Here is a 21,022-nt window from a genome sequence, read left to right on the forward strand (position 1 = left end):
TTTAATTTGAAAACATAAAATATTGATAATTTATAAATTATCTGTGGTAAATTTACTAATGTATTACGTGCAAGTCTTCAGAAGATTATCTGCTAAGATTTTAAGGTTTTATTCAGTTTTTCGAATTTGGCAGCTAGATCATTTGCCTTATTTAATATATGGAGTCATATTTATTCTACCCTTGGAACCATCCTACTAATACAGTCACTCTAAGACTTTTTTTTTTCTTCAAAATAGTCCTTTTTAAATGAAGAAATTTGTGTCTGAAGTGCACAAATTTATGAGATGTGGAAATACCATCTTTTTTATGGCAATGAGTTTGGGTATTGTTGCAGTCTTTAAATAAATATGAGGTTTTGCCTCAGCAACTGCAAGTTTGTGGAGGAACAAGCATCTCAAAATAAATATTTTTGAGTTTTTCACATAATGTTTTTTGTTATAAGTTTGTTCTGATGTACCAAAATTGCCTGTATCTCAGACCTGCTTGCAATAATGAATTAAGACTTTAGTATTTAATACACGACCTTTTCTGAGCAAAAATTTTAGTGCAATTTGGTAAACTTTTGCTTATGCAACATTGTAGTTGAAATCCACAACTACTATGTATTGAGATAGGTGCTAAGCAAACATTTTTTAATAGACAGGTCGAAGTTAAGTATTCTAGAACCTCATATTATCTTAATTTTATTGATGAGAAGCTAAAATGTAGGTGAAATAAGTCTATAGGAAACCCGAGATGTGAATCTGGAGTTTTTTAACTCCCAGCTCTTAGGAATAAGATCATTGTCCATTGTGTTAAAAACAAATACACACCAAACAAAAACCCCAAACTCCCACAAACAAAAAACAAACACAAACCCAAACATTTTTGTCTATTTCTTTAACCTGCTATTTTGAAAGATTCCAGTAACTGAAAATGGTAAGAGGATTGCATTTTTTTACTCTTCATATGTTTGTTTTATTATTTTTCATCAGTTTATGCACAGGGAATTTTGAACCACTGTGTCTGCAGTTATAGGATCAGCCAATTTAGTGGCATCCACTACTGGCAAAATGTTAGCATTGTTTTTAAACAATTATATTTTGATAGTGTGCTAGATTTCCATAAAATCTGTTTATGTGTGCATTCCTGTTTTCCCTTTAGATATTTCCTTGTACATACTTTGCTGAACAGTCTTCCTTGTCTTTCAAAACCAATTAGTCCATTCCAGAGGCTATTTTTTTGTCAGCCTTACTTCATGCAGTTGTTTTTCCTACAGTACATTGTCTCACTTTCTGCCCATGATTTAGAAGTATAATCAAAGGTACAACAATTCTAACTGGCTGTGGAAAACTGACATCATTTACACCCCAAACAGCTTTAAACATTTCACTAGGGTGAACTGAGTGTTTTCTTCAAAAGATTATAGTAATCCAAGGGACACTGGTTTTACAGAAATATGTAAATATGCAATTTGTAAATACTGTTTTTACACAAATACATATGCTTCTTCAGTTAGTAAACTTAACCATTATTCCAAAGCTTTTTATGACAATAATAACTCTAGAACAGTCTCTGTAACTCATTTCCATCTAGTCTTAGAAAAATACTTTTGCAGTCTTAGAATCATATAATGTCCTGAGTTGGAAGGGATCCACAAGGATCAAGTCCAATTCCTGTCCCTGCATATGACAATCCCACAGTTCACACCATGTGTCTGAGGGTGTTGTCCAGTCTCTTGTTGAACACTGTCAGGCTTGGGGCTGTGACACCTCCCTGGGGAGCCTGTTCCAGTGCTCCACCACCCTCTGGGGGAAGAACCTTTTCCTGATGTCCAGCCTAAACTGCCCTGGCACATCTTCCTGCCATTCCCTCGGGTTCTATCACTGGCCACCAGAGAGAAGAGTTCAATGCCTACCCTTCCTCCTCCTCTTGTGAGGAAGCTCTAGACTGCAATGAGGTCTCCCCTCAGTCTTCTCCAGGCTGAACAAACCAAGTGAAATCTTGCAAATGGGAAGAACTGTTTCTGGCTCCCAAATTCTTCCATTGGTCTAAGAAATTTTTATTGTACCTGTTTCTTCCAAAATAGTGAAATCAGTTCAGATTTGTCTGTCTTTTATGCTGCAGAAATAAGTCCAGATTATTACAATCATTTTTACCTGTTAGGGAGAGATAGAACAGGAAGAAGTACAGTGATTCTTAGTCTAATCCACCCAGAAAGGAAAACAAAAAAAATTCCTCTCTCATATTTTCAAAAAGGTAATATTTGAGCAAGGTAAGAATTCCTGCAATGTCTTAATGGTCAGATACTGTAAGTATGGGCTCACCTAGACACTTTAATGTGTGTTTTCTTAGATTAGTCAAAAATATCCTACCTATTCTAGACATAGTGCCAGACTACATGATCTTGATTTTACTTTCTTAATATTTTTCTTGGAGGTACTTTTAAATGGAAACTGAAAGTTAAAATACATGCAGTAAATTTAAAATTCTTGGTTCTCTATATATTGTGCTGAATTAAAACTGACACAAGCTTGTTTTATTTGCATTTTATTTTTATCTGACATTAGACTTTGACTAATGTCATCTTGTTATTAATAAAACATTCTTCAGAGCTATTTCTGGATAACAGAATAATGATATGGAATTTACTTTTTAGTTTTCTAAGGAAATGTCTAAAAGAAAACTAAGCCAGATGCTAACGTGACATGAACTCCAAAACACAGCAGATTTATGGTCACAGATTATCAAAAAAAGAAATCGAGCTTTGCGATACATAAGAGTAAAATCAACAATATTGAAAATCTAATTGTATTATTGGAAAAAAGTACATAATGGAGTTAATATTTTCAAATTCTTTCTTACACTGTTTCTGGGGAGTTTCTTCTCTTTGGAGCAAATTGTGAGATAGTATGATAAATGAGCCAGAGCTCCAATTAAGTACAACAGTTCCTATTCAGAGATTTTTACACAATTTCATACACATGACCAGCAAAAAACCAAAATGAATGCTTTTCATCATTGTTCAACTTACGTTGCGTTTATATTCTTTACCTTCTAATGGGATCTTGTACTTTATTTTTAGGAACGTATTATGGCCTTAGAAGTGGTAAGTGTCTTAAATTCATTTCCAAACCAATCACAGTGATGTTGCTGATATTTTTCTAAATTAAGAAAAATATTATTTTTATGTACTTAAAAGAAGAAGTGGAGGTTCTGAGTTCTTAACTGTCACTTCACTTTTAAGATGTGATAATTTTATACTGCATCTTTCTTACTACATTTTTACTACTGTATTTAAGTACCAGTTGTATGAAATACAGTGTAATGTTGTAGTTTTTATGTACAGTGCAGTCCTCGTCCCCTCCCTGGGAAGGGAAATGTCCTAGATTTGAGCTGTATAAAGGGTGTTATTTTTCTACTGATAACACTTCTTATGGTGAAAGTCCATGTGAAAGATCTAGTAATTCCAGTGACTGCTGTGGATGCGTTTTAGATGTTTATGGTGGGAGATGCAGACAGAATCAGTTCATCTGCCCACATCATCATTGCAAATAAAAACATGAAGGAATGCCATTTTAATTGATTAAATAATATCATTTAATGAGATACTAAGTTGGAAGGACAAAAGTCTTCCTTCATGCATGTACATGCCATGAATGCAACTGGATTATCCAGATGCATCAAGCTATTATAGTAAGCCTGTCAGGTGTAATAGCTTTGTTGAGTCTTGGCTTGCCCTAGTATTTCTGAACTGTGCTTCTTTCCCTTGCACAGGAATGTCTAATAAGACGTCACACAATAGTATGTGTCAGGCTTGTAGTTTCTTTTCATCGGAAATGCAGAAAATTCCATCTAAAAAACCAGCAATGAGACAATATCAAGGCTACAAATATAAACTTTTAAAATGTGCTTGTGCAAATTATTATTTTATCCTTCCTGATTGTCTGTGCCTCTCTGAAAACACCTTCAGATTTCAAAAATATATTTAAATGATACTCGATATTTTAATAAAAGTCCCTTTGTAAATCAGAGTACAGTGTTGGAACTCCTGCCTCGTAGGAGCAGGGACCTAATGCTCAGGTTCTGTGTCCTGGCACTTCACATAGTGCTCTGTGAATGTAAAGTGTTGCCAGGACATTAGCTCTGTTCAGGAGCATCTCTTACTCATGGTTTGCTTACGTGACAACCAGTTGGGCACGTAACCACTTGCCATCTGTTTCTGATGAACCATGAGTTAAACTGCTTCCAAATGCCCTGTCCTTTCTGTGCCCAGAAGCCATTTTGACACAGGCAGAGGGTAACTGCTTGCAAAATGCACAACATCATGCAAATTCAATCCATGTTTTGTGACAATATTTGTTTCTATTTTTTCTGAGGCCTTTCTACTTTTAAACTCCTCTGCTTTAAGAAGGAAGATTTGTAAGTTATTGTTCCGATAGAAGAGGATTATTATCAGTAAAATATAATTTTATTTCTCAATGCAAGTTGGGAGGTGACACCTGAATGCAAATTTGTGATGCTGAGTCCTAGAGCCTGAAATCAATCACTGCTTTCATTATTGCTGACATTGGAAGATGTGTAATGTTAAGCCCTGAGATTGCAGGCAAGAGAACTATGGTCATCACGAAGGCTGTCAAATGCTCTGAAGGCACTCAGTTTTATTTTGCCATGAAGTTCCTCTATGATGTCAGGCAAATCACTTAAACCAAATTTTTCACAGACCGTTAATTACTTTGTGTTCCTCATTTTCTGGATATCTGACTTTGTGACTTTTCAGGCCTGATTTTTAGAAATACAAAGTTTTACTAATAGGTAAATTCTATGGGAGTTCCAGCTAAATATATCTCTAGGTGTACTCGAAAGTCAGATGTTAGATAGCTGATTGTGTGAATACTTTAAAATAAGAAGTGGTTTTGACCTTTGTATCTCCATTTCAGTTCTGAGGATGATAGCATTCTTTCTCTCTCTCTCTTTCTCCCCCTCCCCTTCAGTGATCTTAAAAAGAAAATACACACAGAGGAATACTTATGTGATATGAATGTGTCAGGATGAGCTATGAGAGAGAAGCCCTTACTCTTTGTCTACAATCTACTCATTTCTGCCTCCTGCACTTGCCAGTAAAATTGTTGTGGTAACCATATGATGAACTTGGCAACTTAAGCAAAAAAATAATTGTGGAAGAAATGTGACAGGAACCAAGCAGGTTCTTTTCAGAGTTCAGGGTGAATAAACCTTCCAGGCCTACCTTACTAGAACTCAGTGAATTTGTGAGTTGCAGCTCCTTCTCCTCTCAGCAGTCTGCTTGAGCTGGAAGCTCCATCTCCTACCCATTACTCACTCTGTCTGCTTGACCCAACAGTTTCTTGAATCTTCTTTTTCCTTATCCAACTAATGTGGTTCCCAAGGAAAATGCTGTATTACCAGGGCGTGACACCTGATCTGGTCACTCCCATAAGGGACCCGAGAACAAACAGTACCCATCACAAGAATCTTTTGGATTTTTTGGCTCTTTTTCTTCAATCAGATCTGTCCTACAGTATAGCTCAATAGATAGGTACACCAGTTCTTGCTCCAGCAGGGTACAGAGGGCAGGAGCAGAAGCTGGAAGGTTAGAAAGAAGAACAGGGGTACTTTGACTCAGTAGTAGATAGAAATGGAGCTGAAGAACCAGGGTCTACTCTGAAATAATCCTTCAACTCATGAGAAGTGCCAGGGGAGTAACAAGTACGGGCAAAGTGGAGGTTTTGAGTACCGAGAGATTTTGTTTGATTTTTTGTTTGTTTGTTTAGTATTATTTAATAAAGTGAATTTAATTATTACATAGCTGTTAACAAGTAATTTTTCTGAATACTTTAGGAATTAATTATGTAGTCTGATGTTTTACTAGAATGAATATGATTTCTCTTTAAGGTGTTTTAGTTTATTCTTGAGTGTAGCTTGGTTCTTACATACAAAGGGTGTACAAGAGTCAGTATTGTATTCTCAGATGTAGCTACAATGGGAAGTGTATCTAATTCTCATAAAGAGGTCAGGGTGTATTTTGTAGGTACATGCCATGTTTGTGATTTCAGTGGATTTCTGTAAACTACATCACGTTCTTTGGGAGCATAAGATGCAAGTCACATTTCTCTGCCTTAGTACTATTAGTCTGACTTAGAAGACTGGGAAGTCTAATTTGAAATCAACCACGGCCTGAAGTTATTCCAGAGAACGTATGCATTCTATATCCTTTGATCAATAAGGCAGCTTATTGCTTTCAGTAGAGAACCCAGCAGTGAGGTTACCACTTGCTTAGAATGCTTGAATCAGACTTTTCTGGACATGATTCAGCTTTTTGTTACGATGTTATAAATCTAGGTTAACTCCAGTAATGCTGTAAGTATTCTGTAAAATTGTTACTTAATATGAATTTCCTTTTCAGTATGAACACTTACGTATTTTGCTGTAACTCATATTTTATGTTCATGACAGTAACGTTTTTGAATACCAGTAAAACAAATTTCTGTCCACACACGCTCAGCAATGTAAAAGCTATTAGATTCTTCTACTGTAGTAGCAGGCTCAAATTTGCATTAGTTTTTCTGATTTATCACCCATTTTAAAAGAAGAATTGGAAGGGTGACAATGCCCAATGCATTTCACAGAGAGATTGTGTAATGGTCTGACGCTATCCATTTCAGGGTTCTGTTTCTCAACATGCCTTCCATCAATAAGCAAACTTTGCTGTTAGCTCTTGTAACCATTTCATGTTTGTTGTACTTTGTAAGCATGAATGTTTAGGAAACCTTGAATCTGAGTGTTAATACTTCCTTCTCCCCTTAGTTTGCTTCTGTAGTGTCTGGCAAAAACTACCATTACATCAAAGGCCTTCTGGTCCCCCCAGCTGTTCTTTGATCATATAAAAATGACTGGGAGAGGAGCAACAGTCCGAGATCCTCTGTCCTGCCTCGCCTTTTCCTTTCCTTTCATGGCTGAGCCAGTGTATCACATCCCTTTGCTAGGTGTGGAGAACTTTCCCAAAGTTCCCCAAGCCTTTCCTCTGCTCACTCCCACCAAGTAACTTCTGTCATCCGGCCCAGTGCCCCTGCTCAAGCAGGGTCACCCAGAACCAGTTCCCCAGGACCGTGTCTGTGTGGCGTTTGGATATTTACAAGGATGGAGACTCCTCCCTGAGCAACCTGTGCCAGCCACCCTCATAGTGAAAAAGTGTTTCTTATGTTCAGACAGAACCTCCTGTGTTTCAATTGGTGCCCGTTGCCTCTTGTCCTGGCACTGGGCACCACTGAAAGGAGCCTGGCTCCCTCTTCTTTACCCCCTCCCTTCAGGTATTTTTACCCATTGATGAGATCTTCCCGAGCTTTTTCTTCTCCAAGCTAAACAGTCCCAGCTCTCTCAGCCTTTTCTCATGGGAGAGATGCTCCAGGCTTGTAAGGAATGTTGGTTACCCTCTGCTGAACTGTCTGCAGTATCTCTCTCTCATACTGGGGAACCCAGAACTGTACCTGGCACTACACGTGCATCTCACCAGGGCTGACTAGAGGGAATGATCACTGCCCTTTATCTGCTGGCAACACTCCTCCTCATGCAACCCTTACATTCTCTAACTAGAAAGCTCCTTTCAATATTGTGAAGATGTCTTCCACATATTGAATGTTTTTGCCAGATTTTAATAAACCAAAATCTCTTTTCCATTAGAGAAGGTAAAAATCTCAGTATAAATCTATTTTTTTTAATCTTAAGTTCTTAGTTTAACTTCCATTTTTTTGAACATATTATGTGTGTATGTAAATATAATTTTAAAGAGAGATCCTATGTGCTTCATCCGTAGGATTCACTTTAGAAATGTTGGCCTTTCATCTGTAGAATGTGTATCTATGAGTTCTTTCACAGAATATACTATGCTTGTAACTTGATAAGTAAAACATAGATAGGCATAGCATGCATTTTTGTTTGGTTTATATATCAGAAAACAAGATAAATTTTGACCATAGACTATTAACTAAAATGTTTCTAGTATGCTGCTAGATCCTTCACTTTAGATTAAAATGTTTTACATTTGATCAAGGTATAACCTTATGAACACAAACATATTGATGCTGCCATAGATTTTTTTTTCCTTTTGTTGTGCATCTTTTGATTAAAATCGGGAAATCAATACACCAAATTCCTAATTATTTTTTCTACTCTGACACTGATTTGTTGTGTATCCCTGGTTAAATCACTTCTTTTTGTATTTCAACTTTTCTCAGCTGTAAAACTGAATGAAATTTCTTCTTTCCCATGAAGGCTGTGTTACTTAAAGTTTTGTGGTGTTTTCTGGAAGGCTTGGTGAAATACTGTTAGCATACAAAACATTATCATAAATTACATGTGACAATTTTTAGCATGCAAAGCTCCAGAAAGTTGAAGATAGCATTTATGAGTGTGTGCCCTCTAACACTGCTTTACTTTACACACTCTGCCTCTTGTGTTATGTTTCTTTTAATTTCCAGTATCTGGATGTCTGATGAAAATCTTAAATTATAAAGAATAGATTCTCAAAAATTAGTCCTGTGGATCCCCAGTAGTACTTGGAGCACTGGTTGATGATTCACAGAGAGCCGGCTTGCCAAAGAACTGCACTGCCTCCTCCACATTTCCAGCTGTTGGTATGCATCAAACAAGCAAAAATTCATAAAATACTTTCCTAACATTTTTCCATATAAAAACTTCCTGTAGTTACCACAGAGATGTTGTATACTCATGGATGAGAAAAGAAATGGTCCATGTCTTTGCAAACAGGAAAGGAAGCATCCATGAAGCCTTCTTAATTAAAATGTGGTCCACCCACTCCACACAAAAACATCTGGAGTCTAAATCAAAAGTTCAGTTAGTTTGACATTTGCAATGCTTTGTTAACAAAGGTCTTTTGTTTTTCATTAGTATAAATATACTTTTTGTTGAAAAAAAAGTGTTACTAGTTAAATGTTGATGAAACAATGTAGTATAGAAAAAAATAACAACTGAACTTGCATATTGTGTAACTTGATACATTTATGTGTTGCCTATCTTTGTAAAGGTAAATTGATTTCTTGATGTGCTGAAATCATCAAACAGTGGTATAATTGGAGTAATGGTATACATGGAATATAAAGATACAAAATACATTTTTTGTTTGCTCTTAAAGTTCCCTCTAAACATACGATGTACTGCATCGCAGGATGTCACAGGTATCGTGAAGTTTGCCTGGCATATGAGAGTCAGAGAACCTCAGGCCTCTTAAGTATAGTGACACCCTGATTAAAAGAAGTGTATGATGGATCAGTCTAGTGCTGGAGAGAGAAGCTGACAATGCATAGTGTTACAGATGTTAACAGAGAAAGCAAAGGATACCTTTGTATGTGCTGGGTGCCTCATATTCTTGCTGTTTCAGTATTCAACATGCTAAGGCCATTTGAAAATAAGTCATTGTAGGTCACCTTTAACATTATATCTTTCATCTGAATTGTGAGTAACTGCCTGCTCACATCCATTGCAGTCAGTTAAAATTACAGTCGCATTTAATTTTTTTATGAGGATTCTTTGGGGATTAGCTAACTGGTACTTAAGTCAGCTCTAATTTTCAAAAATATCTGTGCAATACAGATAGCCATTTGTTTTTACCTACCTCAGAACAGAAAGGACCACTGTACCTGAAAGTCAATGAAGTTTGGATTCTGGTTTATGTTTGTGTTTTCAATATATCAACTATAAAGGCAAACTTTAGGAGGACTGTATACAAACCTGCTTTGATTTATTTGCATTTAGCATTGCAGCTTTGAGACTGAAAATAAAATGTGTATCTGATTTTGATTTAGATCTGTCCCTTGAGACAGCATGAAATGCTCTATCACCAAGAATACATCAATATAAGAGGATTAACTGTTCACATGCAGTTTAAACATCAAAGTGTTTGTATGAAGTCATGGAAAATGAGTAATTTGTTGTGTCATTCTCTGTGAAAACATAGAACGCCCCTTTTCAAAGTAAATAATCTTTATTTTAAAAACAGCAAGATTAATAGCACTCTATTGAAGAGACTGTTTTTAAGTAAAATGTCATTAATACTGCTTCAATTAGTACAATTGGTCTTTCTTCCTCTTATCAGTACCATCAGTACACTGTATCAGGACCTTCTGTTCCCTTTTAAACAATGAGCAGACAGATGTGATTGCTCTCTTTAGGATTATTCGTATGCATTATGGCATACAGCTTTCTGATTTCTGGGAAAAAAGTTAACAGTACTTAATTGCCCTCTGTGTCAGGTGCGTCTAACATCCTTCACTGCATTTTATCTGTGCAGTTAAATCAATCTCTTTTAATAGAATAGAGTGTAGTCATTAATGATACAAATATGGCATTTGATCCATGTTTAGGAGGTTGCTGTGCATTTCATTAAATTACCAGACCACTTCTGTGGACCAACTAAAAGCTCTTCCATCACCCTCCCCTCCCATTCTTCAACATGTTTTGTTGCCTCCTTCTTTATTGAATTACCCCTAACAAACTTGGCTTTGTTCTTTTCCTGTTTTTATTTGCACATCACTACCATTCTTTTCATTGTTTTTATGAAAAAAGCACACATTTCCGTCCCTGAAAAATGTTAGCGTGTGAGTTATCCTATTCAAATCACTTCACCAACTGCTCAGAAGACTGTGAGAATTTTAGACTATAAAAGTAACTGTTCTGGTTAAGACCAGAGGTCAGTCTAGCCCAGCTATAGACATTGCCAACAATGGCCAAAATAAAATGCTTAGGGAAGAGCGTATGAACAGAACTGACATATATTTTGTTTCCCACTCATTCATTCTGATTCCAGCCATTCAAAGCTCAGAGACTTCCAGACCCAGATGTAGTTTCTGTGAATTTGGAACCCTTCCATGGTCTTTCTTATTCATGAACTTGCTCAGTTTTCTGCTTAAACCCGTATAAACTTTTCTATCTTTATGTGACTTCTGATTTTATGCAAATTGGTCATTTCTCCCCTCAGGCATCTGTCTTTCTGGCTGAAAAGTCGTAGTTTTTTGAGTCATTGTGTTTAATCTTTTCTCACATGGAAACAGTGCTCCGTGGCTTTGGTCATTCTTGTTGCTCTTCTCTGACCTTTCCCTATTTTGGTGCTGAAATAGAGGTCTGCAGCTGCACTCAGTAGTCAAGAGGCAAACACACTGTAAATTCATACTTGGGAATAATTATCAGAGGATCGTAGAATGTCCTGAGTTGGAAGGGATCCACAAGGATCATTGAGTGCAACTCCTGTCCCTGCATATGACAATCCCACAGTTCACACCATGTGTCTGAGGGCATTGTCCAGTCTCTTGTTGAACACTGTCAGGCTTGGGGCTGTGACACCTCCCTGGGGAGCCTGTTCCAGTGCTCCACCACCCCCTGGGGGAAGAACCTTTTCCTAATGTCCAGCCTAACTCTCCCTGGCACATCTTCCTGCCATTCCCTCGGGTTCTGTCATTGGTCACCAGAGAGAAGATTTGGGTGCCTGCCCCTCCTCCCCTTGTGAGGAAGCTCTAGACTCTTCTTCAGGCTGAACAAACCCAGTGACTTTAGCTGCTCCTCTTATGGCTTCCGCTCCAAATCCTTCAACTTCATAGCCCTCTCCTGGACACTCTCCAGTAACTTAATATCTTTATTATCCTGTGGCTCCCAGATCTGCACACAGTGCTCCAGGTGAGGCCGCACCAGTGCAGAGCAGAGCGGGACAATCACCTCCCTCACCCGGCTGGCCATGCTGTGCTGGATGCGCCCAGGACACGGTTGCCCTCTTGACTGCCAGGACACACTGTTGGCTCATGTTCAACTTGTTGTTGACCAGAACCTCCAGATCCTTCTCCTCAGAGCTGCTTCCCAGTATCTTGTCCCCCAGCCTGTATGTACAGCCAGGGTTGCCGTGTTCCAGGTGCAAAATCCGACACTTGCCCTTGTTGGACTTTATGCAGTTGGTGATTGCCCAGTTCTCCATGTTCTCTGGATTTTTTTTTTCTCTTTTTTTTTTTTTTTTTTCCTCTTCTGTTTATATTCAGTACTGATTTTGCTTTTCTGATGGATAGTGAGCACTGAGTTAGCAAGTTCTTGGAAATATGTGTCATTACCCCATGGTCTACTTCCTGAGCAGCAGCTGTTAGCCTGGAGCCCCTAATTTTGTGTGTGAAGTTAGGTTTAAATTTTAGGAATCTAAAAAAATAAGCTTTCAGAAATCTAAGTAGCCTATATCATCTTTTATCAACATGGTTATTGATGAAACCAAAAAAACAAGGACTGAGTATGCACGTAACTCAAAGGCTCATCTTCTGCTTTCAAGATTACATTTCTTAATGTCACTAATGAGGACTAGCTGAGACATTTGTTTGTTTCCCCAAAAACGATGTGAATTAGAGGGGATATATTTAGGAGACACTTTGGGAGAACAGATCATGAGCATCTTCCTTGACGCCATTTACAGACAATGTTGAAATGAGGTCTTGGCATTGCAGTTTAGAGAAAGAATTGAAAAATGAGATGGCGTCAGGCATGGGCTTACACTTAGGGCCTGAGTTCCTTTTATGCAGAGAACAGATCACAGGTTTTGTTTGTTAAAATAGGGGGGAAAAAAGCAAAACTTTTTGTAGTTGGAAAAAAAAATGCTGTAAATTGAATATACTTTATAGCATGCTGAGGAGCCACTACATGAAATGTGTCCTGTGACCCAGGTAACTTTATTTCAACTCTGTGACATCTCAAAGGTATATTTTTCTGCAGTTCATAACTAAAATATTTTAGCAAAATGTGTCAGGTAATATATAACATAAGCTTAAAATATTTATGATTTCATTTTCTACTCGACCAAGAAGAGTGAGGGATATTCCAATTTTGGGGTTATTTCCTGTGAGGAAGGATTTTATTTCTCAAAGCGTAGGGAAGTTGTTAGTGTTCAAAGTAAAAAACGTTGTGGACATGTGTCCATCAGATCTGTGTGACACTACGATGACTGCTGAACGTTAGGATTCAGTATTTTGTTTCACATATAGTTAACTTTGGATTGCTTAGGGTCTGATATCTCTCATATATTTCCCAGACTTAGAAACACACATGCAGACCAGTAACAGGGGCTACTCTGGCAAGAAGCAGCAAACATTACATCTCATCATAAATTAATGGAGTGGAAAATTAATGCTTTGTTGAACATAAGGCCACTATAAATGAAGCATGAAATATGAATGAAGGCTGCTTTACTGTAGTAAAAGTGAAATGCTTGATTCTTATAAGAGGGAAATATTAGAGATTGATAGATACCTCTAGGCAATTTTACTTTCAAGTAGAGATGTATAGTGGCATTTGAAAAAAAAAAAGTATTTTATAGCTATAAAAACATTTCTACACTATAATCTGTGAAAAGCATTTTAAATGCACTATGTAGACTACCTGCCTGTTTGAATCCTGAAAATATGAAGAATCGATTTTACATATTAATTTTAATATATGAATGCAGGTTCTGTAATTATTTTCTGGTAAAGAACTAGATATATGACAGGAGAAGTATTTTTTTCTTTCTCCTTGTAAAATCTTCTTTGGTGAATTTTGCAAGTAATAAAAAAGACCTGATTGCAAATTACGTTACACATTATAATACAAGATGTCTTATGAAGATAATATAATAAATTTTAGATTTGGTCCAAACATTACTATCTAAGTGTGAAATCTGCTTACCTTCCTTTCTCATGCAGCAGGTAAGAAAGAAGAAATTACCGTTTCCTTGTTAGAAGAAATAACCTTTATTAATTCTGCCTTTGAGTTCTGCAAAACTGATTTGCCATACTTTATTCAGTGGAAGCCAGTGCAACTATTCACCTTTCTTCTTTCCAGGCTTTTTCCAGCATTTGCCATGGTCGGCTGTCAACAATGCAATTAAGGACTTTTTTTGTACCTGGGTGTCCTCAGTGCTGCCCATTTCAGGAAGTAGTTTACCCATATTTCAGGCATAACTTCATATATTTAGTCTTGTATAATTCCTGTACATTTTTTTGAAATCTAACAAAATTAATGTGTTAGTATAAAAGCAAAGTACTCATTTTGGGTTCATACCTAAATTAACCTTACCTTATTTTCCCTGTTCTCACTAAATGACTGAAGAATCTTTGTTTTACTCCGTTTCATCTTCAAGAGTTCTTCCTCTGCTTCTTGAAATCTAACATATCGTTCTGCGCTGGTCAATCCTTTTATCCCATTTTGTAGGCTTCCTACTCTTTCTATGGTTCTTGAAGCTGCAATTCATCCAACCTCTTGTAAAATTCTTTCCTCTTACCTATGATAATGGAGTTGTTATTATTCTAGCACCTTTGACTGGAATGTATTCTTGTTCTCTTCTGTGCTGTATGAAGAGTAGAAACTATCCTGAAAAATGGGACAGATTTGGGAATTCCCAAATATTTTTCTCCTACCTCATCTTGCATCCTTCTGCAGAATGCAATGGTGTTGTAAAAGAGACTGTTTTTAGTGAAGCATACAGTCTAAGGGTAAAATTTTATTCCTAGAAGGTGGGAGATATTGTTTGAACCTCATTAGTCTCAGAAGTAAAAAGAACCCAAATATCTGCAAAACTGATTTAACCAGGTGGTGGTTTTATAAAAATAGCCCCTAGTATCATCAGCATATTAACTGCCAGTACATCTTTTTCCTAATTACAGAAAATTGAAGAAATACTCTTAAATGCATAGTATTTTTGCATACATATAATTACAGAAGAGTCTCGTGCCCACTACTTTATTTAGTTTATTTGGACTGAACGTTGGTCACAAGTTCAGTCCTGTGAGATGCAAATGAATCCCTTTGTTTTATGAAACTTGACCTTCATTTGTTATGGAAAGCATATTTCTTAAAGTATTAAAAACTGTGTGTTTGGAGCTGTTAGGAAAAAAGCAGACAATAGGACATTGTTGCTTCTAAATTGATGTTGTGTCTGCACTGAGGTTACTCTGTTCAGTCCTGGTTCTCCACTCTTCAGTCCCCCTCTCTACCTTAAACACAGAACTAGAGAGGCTGCACAAGGCATAATAACAATCAAAGGCATGAAAATTCTTCCATATGAGGAAGAACCAGGTACACTCTTCAGCCTGAAAAAGAAATGAATGGGAAAGATTGGAAGAGGTCTGTAAAATGAGAAGCTGCAGAGAGAAGACGAATAGAGGGTGATTGTAGACTCTCTCCTATGGTGTAAGAATGAGAGAGCGTGTACTTAACCTAGCAAGTGGTTGGTTCAAAGCAAAATATGATGGCTTCACATGTATTATGTTATTGTAATTTGCAATATTGCTTATAAATTTCAGCCGCAATGGCTTGTTTAGTTCATTGTGCAGGTAACTTTTTGTCTATATAATTAATAGCAGCATGTAGAAAAAAAGATTTGTGGATGCTAGACAGTCATGGTAGCAGTATAAATAGTAATTTTAATAATACTGCTCTTAATGTATGATCATATGTAAATATGTAATATTTCTATGTGCCTTTATATATATATACAATATATGTTTCTTATAATGCTATTTAATTTATTAGTGAATTATTAATATACCTATTACAGTATATAACATCCATTCTATTTGTAATGTGATTATTAACAGAATATTAATAAAACAATATTGTTACCTAAGCTGCCTGCTCCTCACGAGTGTTCATTTCATTGCTATTCCTCCTTTTTCAGTTTTTTAGTAATTTTTTATGTGATTGATTTTTAACTAAGGAAGTATTCTTATGAGCTACATTCTTAAAGAAACACGTTCTTCTCTAGGGGATTAACTTACCTGGATATACACTTTTTTGTAACAATGAAGCCCGTAGACAGTTCCTTCAGAATTAATAATTGGTTGGGTATTTTTGTTGTGTGCTAATACTACTTGTGTTTTGTGGTTTATTTACCCAGCGTAGAATGCTATTACAGTTTTGACTCATTGGGTTGCTTTTGAAGGTTGTCAGGGAGCGTTACATGGTATGAAACACAGTTTTTGGAGTAGACTGCACTTGTACTGAGAGGTTCCCACTGATTTTTCTTATCCTGGTGTGACTGAAGGTTTTAGTCTCTTCAGGTTTTAAGTCTGGGATTTAAATGGGATGTTTTTCATGTTGGTCAGATTGAGACTTTCCAAGACTGGTAACAGAGCTTTTGTAGTTAAGGGCAAGTTAATTAACTTTGCACAGACTTTACAGCATAACGATATTTGACATCAGGATTGTTGAATTTTATTGATTGCCAAGGCAGTAGTATGGTTAATGAAGCCTATTACTGGCAGGTTGCATACCACATTAATGGAACCTTATCCGAAGAAGTGTGATTTATAGAATTGTGGAGGCAATACCAACTGTTGTTCAGAAAGTACGAACAGTACTGTTTCTGCTTGCTCTTCAGCAAATAATAGGAGGGCAGCCTTTGTGAAGCTCCAGAGATTCTGGCTTATGGGGCAACACTACTTGTTATGCATGACCAACTAACTTCACCTGTGCACAAAACCCACAACGTGATACTCATTTTCTTCAATTCTTTGCGTCATGCTATAAACCGGATTTTTTTCTTTCTCCCTGGTGTGCAGGTGAGATCTTGTTGTTGAGTCCAATTCTAAATCTCTCTAGAGTGGTAATTCATCTTTCAGCAATACATACCATATGTCTAAACCAAAAATACAAAATTTGATTGTTCTATATTTAGCTAAGTGCTAACTGCATGTATTTGTACTCGGAGAAAAAACCAAACCAAAACACAACACAACAGATTTCTGTTTTGTATTTAACTGCAAAGATGTAAACATTGTGAGTATCGACTTGTACTTTTGTTAAATGTACTTTACTCCCTGAAGTGCAATAAAAGAAATTTTCATTCTGAAGGATACATAAACTCCAAATTTGTAAATAAGTATTGTTCTGCTCAATAAACTGGCAACTATCCATGGAGATTCAAGTTAAGGAAACTGCTCTGTGCTTTATTTTGCCCTTTTTCCTTAACAGCCTGTTTAGTGTTGACCTGTTTAATTTACAGACACATATATACCTATGATCTTGTTTCCATATATCCATATATGTAATAGATTTTTAATGTTTGAGATGGCTGGAAGAATTGATTAATTTTTGTGTTTTATCTTCTGTTCTTTAGAGTACTCGAGTAGCTTTAGACCATCTGGAGTCTGTTCCTGAGAAACTGAGCCTGTTAGAAGATTTTAAGGATATTGGAGTGAGAAAGAATTTATTTGACTCTTTCAGTAGTTCTAAAATATTTTGGTTAATTAATGTATGGATAAATTGGTTAATAAGATATTTAAAATCATATATGTACATATTATGTAGAGAAAAACATACTGAAATTTTTTTTCATGTTTATACAGATTTTTTTTAATTTATTGATTTATCCCTAATAAGTAGCACTGCTGAGGTGCTACATAATGTAAGAAAACATTGATAACTGGGCGTAATAGATCAAGTCCTGTTTACTGCTTCAGAATATTTGTATTGAGTGGCAAATTCTGTTATTGCTTGTTAAAAATGAAAATTTTGTAATGAAATAAATTATGCAGTTATTTCAATATTTAAAGTAATGAGTGGAAATGGGTGACCTTTACATATTGTTGTTGTTGTTGTTTTGACATAATGCAAATAATTGCCACTTATTTTCCCAGTATCACTGTAAAATCAAGATGTGTTTGTTTGAACATAATGGGACATATTGACAGTAGTGATGGAGTACTGTCAAGAGTGATAAGCGTCAAATTAGATCTTAAGTGGCTATGTGGCTGAACCACATGGTAAATTGGTATTAAATCACAGATCAACAAATGCATAATGTTGTGCATTTTATTTGCTATGTAGAATTACTCATACTGAGATAGTCATAAAAAATGCTTGTTTGGAACATTTTGTATTTTAAGTGTTCTTGCACGAGGTCATGTGTTAAAAATTGTACACTATTTTATTGCTATCGTCCACAGAGGTAGGAACACAAATGCTGATTGAAATGTTTGGGGGTTTTTAAGGAAAATATTGCTGAAATGTGTAGTCTTAATTTCACATTCCAGGTATCCCCAGAAGAGCTTTTTACTTTCAGAGAGGTTGACATTTGCCTTCTGTTTCCAATGGTTTCACACTGCTAAAGAAAAAATTCTGTTCTCAGGCAAAGCAGAAGCTTGAATGTGGGGATTCTTCAGTCTCCTTCACACTTGCACTCTCTTGCTTAACATTACTACAAAATGACATTGTAATTTTCTGGTTTGCTGTAGTTATCACTTAGCCAGCATTCCTGAGATTGGAACCCAAATCGTTTGGTTTAATTTGAGCTCTGGCCTTCTCCCTGATGAAGTTAAGTTTTTTAAAGACTGTTTTCTTAAGATAAGTCTCTGCCAACAACCGTGTATTGTTTAATTTATAATTTTTCCATTTATTATTCAAGAGAGCTAATCTTTATACCTTACCTGTGAGAATGATGCCAGTTCGGAGTTTCATTAATTCTTCTATTTGAAAATAATACACTTATTTTTTTTTGTACAATAGCATATTTTACTCTGAAGTGGTAGGCATGAATGAAGTAATTTCAAGGCCATCCATTGCTTTCCACTGCTAGTCCTTCCCTCAATGTTTTCATAAGAAGAGAGAAAGAAAGAAGAAGTAAATCTTTGGTAACACCTCAAAAGTTGTGTGGTAGTTGTACAAGAAGTCATTCACCAATTAAGGATGAGGCTGTTCACATTTTAACCTATTTTCATCTTAATGCACTTCAACCTCTGAAAGTTAGTAATCAATTCACTCTTACTGTATTGAAAATCCTTCCTGATACACGTGTTTATAGTATCCAGCCAACATTTATTAACAGCTTTTCACATTTCAAAATAATTTAGATCTTTCAATGCATTTCTAGGAGTCCCATTGCCGAAGGGAGATGATTGAGGAAAGGTATGCAAAGTATAAAGAAATAGTGAGTTCTCTAAAGCAACAACTGGAAGATTCAAAACAGAGAGCCCCAAAATTCAAGGTATGTGTGTGTATTCCACTTCTGTTTCTCTATTATTTTTAATCAACAGTGTAAGCTTATTTGATGTATATTAACTCCCAGTACAAACACAGACTAGAATCACACAGGAATGTTTCTGTTTTAGGTAGCTGCCATGACAGATATAAAACTTGATGACAGAAATGTTGTCTTCATTGTAAAATGCCATGGATATTTTCAAAAAAATCTTTAAAATGTTGCAGAAAAATGTCTTACTGTACCTTGCTACTCTCAAGCGCTTACCTGCTTTGTCAAATTGCTGTCTGCAGCAATTTTTTGACTGATTTGTTCAATTTTCCTTTGTCCTTTCATGGAAAAGATAAATATAGAACCTGTTTCCTCCATTAAGGGATGATTAATTTGTAGATCATGTATAGTGATTTTTCAGTAGTTGATCTTTATGTCTTTACAAAAGATACACTTCATACATAAACGAGATCCAGGCACACAGAGGGGAAGTAATTTGCTAGAGGTCTCTCAGGGCTAAGCATGATTTCCTGACTCCCTGCAATACAAATCCAGGGCTCTTGTTTAGAAACATTTGCCTGTAATGATTTCACCTTTCCAGCTGTTAACACACTTTCTTTCTCTTCATATTGGCTTGTTCATTGTCATATCACTTCTCAGTGCGTGACAGAATGGTAGCAGCTTCCTTTAGCAGAACCACAATTTCTTATGGATGCTGTTGAAATAAGTGATCAGCACTGAAGAGGCATGCTAGTGTTTCTGGTGCTTAGCACAATCAAATCAAGATTCACTTGCAATGAATCTTACCCAGTGTGTCTAAGCAGTCAAGCTCAAAATCTAGGATCACTCACTATATATCAAAATACTTGAAGCTGTTTGTGTTCCCCACCTCCTCCATAGCAGTCTTCCTTCTGTAAAATGAGGACATACTTACCAGTAAGTCTTTTAAAAAATGGAAAAGGTAAAATAAATACAGATTATTTTATCTTAGTAAGTTGCTGTTATAAGAAGAAGGTATTAAGCTACTTGAAAAAGCCATGTTGCTCTTCTGTAAGAAAGAATTGAAAGGAAGAAACAGGTCTGTTGATAATGATAATCTTCAATTTCTTTAATTTCTGTTGCCTTCACATAAGAGTTACTAATTCAGTAGCCATTGAAATTTGGAAAACATTGAAAAGCTAAGTGGAATGCAATCAGCTGACAGTAGAGTATAATATTGTACTCAGCTGACTGAGCTTACTGAGCTTGCATGATTTGAACTGTCTATTCAGAATCCAGTATAAAGCTGATTCTAGCTCTATTTTCCTCTTTCTTTAGACAACAGGGAACATTTAATGGCTTCCATTTAGTCAGGCCTAATTGGGTTTTTGCATGACATACTGTACTGTCTGCTGTCACGGCTGTTACGAATAGAACAGAATGTTCAAAACCAAGTAACAGGCAGTTGCTAATCTGATTTCAGTGATCAGGCTAGCTTAGTCTAAAAAAACCCTTTTTAATGCTCGCCTTTCTTACCCTCCCTTGGAACTAACTCAAATGATCTGTTTTGTTTTTCTTTTATTTTACTGTTTCTCAATCGGGAATCTCTAAAATTGATTGGTTGAAAGAGTGAAGAGCGTAGGCTTGAGGATATCAAAGTTAATTCTTTCTAATAGTTTTGTCTCATGTTCTGAACACAATGTAATAGTACTGCAATACAAAGTAGACAGGTATTTGGTAGATGATAAGAAAATGCATGTTTAAAAAAAACGGGAGTTCTTGTATAATTTTTACATTGACAATTTGAGATAAAACGACTTGTTTGTTTAATCTTTCTCTTCTGTTATGATCTGCTTTCTCGCCTTTCTTGTACTATACTTCTTTAAACATTATCTAATCCTGTGCCCTAGTCTCTTTTCATTTTAAGAAGCAAAAATGAAACCAAAGTCAAATGTTACTCTAAAAGCAGTTATCTTCCTTCCTTGCTTCCTTCCTCCCTTTCTCCCTTCCTTCCTTGCTTCCTTCCTCCCTCCCTCCCTTCCTCCCTTCCTCCCTCCCTCCCT

The 21,022-nt window shown here is 36.3% G+C and overlaps 1 protein-coding gene across 5 annotated transcripts in view; it reads left to right on the plus strand.

The window, feature by feature from the left end:
- Nucleotides 1-21,022, plus strand: part of CEP128 (centrosomal protein 128) — a 123,547-nt gene that overhangs the window by 94,214 nt on the left and 8,311 nt on the right. For 3 of the 5 annotated variants that reach the window (XM_082059632.1, XM_082059633.1, XM_082059634.1), the window contains 3 exons: nucleotides 3,066-3,089; nucleotides 17,130-17,207; nucleotides 18,882-18,995. In XM_082059632.1, coding sequence (XP_081915758.1) covers nucleotides 3,066-3,089; nucleotides 17,130-17,207; nucleotides 18,882-18,995 — 216 coding nt within the window. Of the gene's footprint in view, nucleotides 1-3,065; nucleotides 3,090-13,855; nucleotides 15,593-17,129; nucleotides 17,208-18,881; nucleotides 18,996-21,022 lie in introns of those variants that run through there. The other 2 variants (XM_082059635.1, XM_082059636.1) reach the window with 2 other exon arrangements.

This window comes from Streptopelia decaocto (genome assembly GCF_964273445.1).
Source record: "Streptopelia decaocto genome assembly, chromosome: 7".
Taxonomy (NCBI): domain Eukaryota; kingdom Metazoa; phylum Chordata; class Aves; order Columbiformes; family Columbidae; genus Streptopelia; species Streptopelia decaocto.